This window comes from Stylophora pistillata, chromosome 3 (assembly GCF_964205215.1).
Source record: "Stylophora pistillata chromosome 3, jaStyPist1.2, whole genome shotgun sequence".
Lineage (NCBI taxonomy): Eukaryota > Metazoa > Cnidaria > Anthozoa > Scleractinia > Pocilloporidae > Stylophora > Stylophora pistillata.
Window position 1 is genome coordinate 13,992,501 of NC_142521.1, and position 5,936 is coordinate 13,998,436.

Sequence of the window (5,936 nt, forward strand, 5' to 3'; positions counted from 1 at the left end):
TTCTTTTTTTGCGTCTGGGTCCAAAAAGGCCAAAAAAAAAAAAATAAAAAAAATAAACCAAGCTTGTTCTAGCCATCTTGGTCGAACGAGCTTGGTTAATAAAGGATTTATTACATAGCAAAAAGATTTCGCTTCAATAAGAATCAAGAATTACTTGTTTATTTCAACAGCCGGGAAAGAAAGCCATTGTGTTTGTAGCACAATAGACCCAAGAGGATCGTTTAATTTTTTTCTTTGTTTTCATTGTCTTCTAACACTTTTTGCGACTTCGTCTCCGGCATTGTCCAAAAGCTAAGAACTTTGTCAGTCCGCTCCACACACCTTTTTTCCTGCACGGGATCAAAGCGGGCAATCCCGAGCGAGCAAGATGGGCCCATCTTACCCAATCGGGTAGCCAATCAGAACACAGGATTCGCTTCATTTTGCCCGCGGGCGCTGCCAGCTCGATAATGAATGCCAATATTGCAATTATCATGTCGAGTTCAAATTCTGCCTTGTTTCCAAGCCCCTCGTTCGTGTAGTGTTTTTAAACTTTTGCAAACTTCGAGAGTAGTGTCTCTTTTTGCAGATTATTCAAAAATGTAAAATAAAACAATTATTGAATTCGGTCTTCGCATGACATGATGAATTATCAAACCTCGTTTCTGTGTTATCTGCCGCAGCCTCGGCCTTCGACAGAAAACTCAGACTTCGGTTTCGAAAATTCAGGATATCATGCCTAACCTCATCCAATAGTTGCCTAATGTCAGAATCTGTATGATGGTGGATATTTCATGTCTGGTTTTCAAGATATTGTTTACTGAAAAAATCCTGTTTTTCTCCCTCTTTCAGAGCACACCAAAAATGCACGCCAAAGTACCAAGGATACGCACGAGAAAGCGGAAGCCAGAAGGAATAGGGAGCAGGAAAAGACGAAAAATCAAGGATAAACCAATTACTTACCTCACCGAATTGACGGCTATGGAAGCTTAAACCTTGATTTGACCTAGATACGTTTAGCTTAGCTTTCTCATTATATTGATTGCATAGCAAAACACGAGGCGAAACTTACTTGAGCAAAAATAAAATTTTCCTACTGTCATAAAGTCATGGCTTCCTACGCACCACTGTCACAGCAAACTGAGTGTTGGATACCAGTTCTGTAGTTAAGGCTCTTCAGGATCGCTTAGCACTCTGTTGTCGACGTGCGAAATTTTGTGTTAGCTGGGTTCCGTCGACTCGCCCCGTTTATCACCAACAGCGGACTGCCGGCCATCTAGTGTTTCAGCTCGAGGTGAAACATCGGAGTGCGACATAAATATCTTTGAACGATCGACTCCAATCGCTTGCGTTTTTCCCCTTCCTTCTCCCCCTCCACCTATTACTCACTATTTTTGATTCGTTATTCTACTCAAATCACGAGGAATTACTATGAATGGCGTCCGTCTAACTGCTGCCCGTTCCTGGTTCTCGGTTTCAAGGGACGAAAGAAAAAGAGGGGTGAGTGGAAGTAAGAGGGGGAGGGGGGGTGGGGAACTAAGAAGACACCCCTTCGCAGAACCTCGACAATTTTTGCGCATCAGCGAGCGCTTGTTTCCCTCCTTCTTTTCATTGATTTGAATCCTAGCACAATCTTCTCTGACTAATGCCCATAGGCTCACAATCCCCTTTTTCATTGATAGCCGAGTTTAACTAGCACAAGTGAAGAGATTCACCTAATATGTTTTCCTTGACTCATTGATAGAGCAGGATTCTACTCAATGCTACTCCCTAAGTATGCAAAGGTGCAAAAGTTCCATGAAGCCTCCCAGTGGACATACCGATATAAACCTCTCTGAATACCTTCTCTCGTCTTTCAAATCATGAGCCTATTCCTCGCAGTTTTCGATACACATCAATATCCCTGGTGACATATTGGATCATACCGGCTAAGCGGCATACTCAGTACTTTGTTGTCAGTCGACGAACGAAATATTTTAAGAAAAATAATGTTTATTGGTTAAGGGCATCTTAACAGAAAAAAAAAATCGTAGCATTAATTGACTAGTTAAAAAGACACTATCTCGCCGAGTGTAAGGTAGAGACCTTTCGTGAAAAAAATAAAACTCGTCTAACTTAAGATCCTTCTCAGTACTAAAACTGGGCTTACATGTATAACGAAACTTAATAAATTGTTTCAAAGAGTTACTAGGCCGGGAAATATTAGGCGACTCCAAAGGGGTAAGGTGAAGACGATTTACTTTGTGTGCAATGGGATGTCGAAGTCTCCCATCCTGCCAAATATTTTTTGATCTGAAACAAGTTGCATAATTTTCAAGAGGCTTGAATTAGAAGGTGGAATGCGCAACAGGAGGTCGTTTTTCAACCAGGCGCCAGTGCCTTAAAATGATCGGTGTCCTTGTATATTCGAAGCCCCCGGCCCATTTCCACAAGCGAATAAGGTGCCTCTTCTATTAGTGGAATGGACCTCACGGCTACATACGATAGAGAAGTCACACTCTATTTGATGCCGCGTCTCTCCGAGCGCCCACGCAATCGACAGCATGATCATAACAACTCATTTTGGAACCAACGCACGTGTAGCGATTCAGTGTCACAGAGCCCTGCCGCAATTAGATGTCGCCTAATATTTTTCCGATTACGAAAAGGAAGTTAAAAAAAAATTGAGTCCAAGCTCGGCAACTAACAATTCAGTAATGACTAGTTTATCCTCTTCGATTTCCCCTGGCACGTTGTCGGTCCCTGTTCTTTCTGGCCTGTCCTTTCTCGTGCTTATTCGAGGTACTTTTCCGAGCATTTTTGGTGTGTTCTGAAAAAAAGAAAAAAAAAAGAAGCAAATCAAATGGTTCTCAGAGCATGATGTCCTGATAAACTCAGTGGTAACTCGAGTTCTTTAATTCCGTATCATTACAAAAATGGTCGGATCGTGCTTAGGTCCTTTTCCTTAGTTAATAAGATCATCGGTCTGGGAAATCAGGTTCCCTCAAAAGGAAAAACAAATAGATAAATCAATAGACAAAAAAAAAAAATTAACATTTGTAACAGTCGTAATCTATGATGATATAATTAGTAATTACCGATGATAATTTTTTTTCCTGAGAATGCAAGAGATGAAGCCAAGAGGCAGTCAACTCAAAAGTAAGAAAGTTTGGTTGAACTTTAGACCTGGATTTAACGAAAAAGTAGTAGATATTTGTCCTACTTAACAGTAAAAGTAAAGGGGTTTTGATCGACAGAATGACTACTTTTGATAAATTACTTACCTGCACCCCCTGAACTCTTTCTAGATTTGTTTCTGCTCCTTCCAGCCTTTTTGGCTTGGTTCTTGGCCTTTTTTTTAGCAGCTTTGAGCGCACTCTTGGTTACAAATCTTCCTACAAACGGCCAAATAGGCGCGCCACTCGCCCCAGGGAGAAACAGGGAGGAGGATTGCAAGCTAATCTCGCCACCATGTTGTCCCGCGTTCAACCAGGTGCTTCTGAGATGCATAAAATCTCCAGCAATGCTCATTGCAGTCAGAATGTAAACCAATTTTAGGAAGAGCGATCCCATTTTGGCGATCAAGAACTGCAACAGATGACTGAAATCGAAAAAAGAAAAGTTGCTGAAACTAAAATAAAAATGAGTATTTATTTGCAAAAATAAAATGATATTTATTTGAATGATTCAAAAATAGGTTGCGCTCAAATGTTAGCCTACCTGAATAAAACAGTTGCATTTAAATATAATAATCATACGCAAAGACCCGCCTTGAAGCACAGAAAGACGTCTCAAGCTCTTTTATATTAAGATTTTCCGTAACTTTTCTGTTTTTATTCTCGGCGTAACATCCCTCTGCAATCCATACACAGCTTTTTTTTCCCTATCGTTGTTGAGTAATCTACCGAATTCTTGTGGACATCTTTTGTAATTGCATGACAAACGCATGTGATAAACGGATGACAAAAAAAGCGTATCAACCACGGAATTTAATTTTGTTCCCCCACAGATTTGTGGAATACGTTAATCTCCCGGTGGTTTGGTGGATCTTTGAGGTATTAAGACTGTCCTGATTTTTTACAAGAAAAAATGATGTTGAACTTTAGATGTTCGTTTCAGGCTGTTTACAATGACATGTCAAATGTTGTCAGGCAAGCTTTAAGGACGAACCTCTTCTGATGCCAGAAAACTTGGCGAGGTTTCAAACCCTTAGCTCCACTGAGAAGACGTGAATCAAGAGTTCCGATTTTATGTTTGACGTGTCTAATTATGTTTTTGATCATCAATGTAACAGTTTGTGATTATGGAAAAATGTGGTCAGTCACATCATAATAATGCTATGCTACGCCTTTCTTTTGTCAACCTCTTGCTTTACCTTACAAGGGTTTCTTAATTTAATATGTGAACAAACCCCTTACCTTGTTCACGTACTGTTCTCTGCTCGTTCTTCTGATCTCGTATATTGTGTTAGAATGGGAACAACGAAAGCCTTTTTAAGCCAACTGCTGGTTAGAGTATCTCCCTTCGCGTGATAACCGGCAGTAAAATCTCGTTGGTCGGAGGTAACTTTGTTTTGAAGTGTTTCCAAAGTTGCCATAGAGACACTTTGGGAACAATTTCTTCCGTCGCAGCATTAAGAAAAGCTAAACTTGCGCTAGTGCTAATATAGCTGCAGTGCAAACGCGCCGAAAGGCGCCAAATAACTGAAACTATACACTGAAACGCTGAAACGTTCTATATACCTCCGCTTCCTATCCACTCCATTCTTTTCATACAACCAACAAACCTTTCGAAGCTTTCATGAAAACTTCCTAATTGCGTTTAGCTGGATGAAGAGTTCAAAACGTGGACAGTTCTTAATACAATGGTATCTTTAACCGACGTCCGGCTAAGACTGCAGATTTCCATGACGGTGACCTTTGACTTAACAGCGGTTAAAAAGGAACAAAATGAAGTTGGCTCAAGTATCTGATATAGCTTGCTCTCTTGGCCCGCTGGTGGTCCCGTTATAAATCGAATATCATAACAATAATTAATTTCTAACAATATCAGCACTTGTGGGTTTGATGGTTGTGGAAACTGCTCAACTTGTATGCGTTATTGACCAGGCGTGAGGTCAAGAGGGTTGGATATTGGCCGAGTTCTTTTTTTAACAGTTTTAGGACCGAGACGAAGTCGAGGTCAATAGAAATGAGGCTAATATTCAGCCATCTTGGCCGAACAAGCTTGGCCAATGAAGGATTTATTACATTGTAAAAATATTTCGGTTTATGAGGAGTAAAGATAGGTTTGTTTACTTCGAGAGCCGGGTCAGAAAGGCAGTTGTGTTTGTAAATTCACGCGTGTCGTTTCCCTTTTTATTTGACTATCTTCTGTCGCTTTTTGCGTATCCATCACCGACATTGTCCAAGAATTACGAACTTAGTACTAATTCAATTTTTTTCATGCGTTAGATCAATGCAGTCAATCCCGAGCGGCCGAGAAGGTATATCTTGTCCGCTCATGGAGCCAATCAGAACACAGGATTCGCTTCATATTGCCCACGAGCGCTGCGGGCGATGTAATAATCCTGCTTAATAACCCATCAGGAAGAGGCTATAATTTATTACCCCCTATCCTTTGAATTTTTGCTCGAAAAAAATGTGAATTCTTTGATGTGTATGAAAGCATTAGGTAAAATATTAGTTTCCCGAGACGGGAAGTGGAACAAAACCAAGTTTATGGAGTCTCTGCTGTTACGGGGGTCCTTTGGACGAAATTGACTAATAACATCACAGAAAATGAAAATTATGAAAAAAGAGATCTTCAAGTCAGTTGTGCAAGTCAGTACTTAGAACCAAAGCAAGCAAAGGTGAAAAAATTAAGATCAACTCAGCTGCTCGTTTCCTGCAAGAGGGGGGCTTTGGGATTTTCGGTTTTGCGGTTTTGACTGTTTGTTGGGGAATGAGTTAGGATTTCATCAATAATAAGTCAAATAT

At 40.5% G+C, this 5,936-nt stretch overlaps 2 protein-coding genes across 2 annotated transcripts in view; one reads left to right on the plus strand and one right to left on the minus strand.

Annotated features, from left to right (window-relative positions):
• LOC148734632 (uncharacterized) overlaps positions 1–1,085 on the plus strand; it is a 7,660-nt gene extending 6,575 nt beyond the window's left edge. Inside the window, exon 4 of the mRNA XM_088754441.1 lies at positions 832–1,085. Coding sequence (XP_088610567.1) covers positions 832–929 — 98 coding nt within the window. The 3' untranslated portion in view covers positions 930–1,085. The remainder of the gene's footprint in view (positions 1–831) is intronic.
• An 866-nt stretch (positions 1,086–1,951) lies between these two features.
• On the minus strand, positions 1,952–4,499 carry LOC148734633 (uncharacterized). The gene is made up of 3 exons (XM_088754442.1): positions 4,377–4,499; positions 3,243–3,559; positions 1,952–2,788 (listed from the first exon to the last, which is right to left on the minus strand). The coding sequence occupies exons 2-3, from the start codon at positions 3,529–3,531 to the stop codon at positions 2,685–2,687; spliced, it is 393 nt and encodes a 130-aa protein (XP_088610568.1). The 5' UTR covers positions 3,532–3,559; positions 4,377–4,499; the 3' UTR covers positions 1,952–2,684.
• Between the last annotated feature and the right edge of the window lie 1,437 nt (positions 4,500–5,936).

Excerpts from the sequence above, each read along its gene's own strand:
- LOC148734633 (XM_088754442.1), bottom strand. The coding sequence starts at position 3,531 with ATGGGATCGCTCTTCCTAAAATTGGTTTACATTCTGACTGCAATGAGC. Across the intron at positions 2,789-3,242 it reads AAAGAGTTCAGGGGGTGCAG|AACACACCAAAAATGCTCGG; the intron begins GTAAGTAATTTA and ends TCTTTTTTTCAG.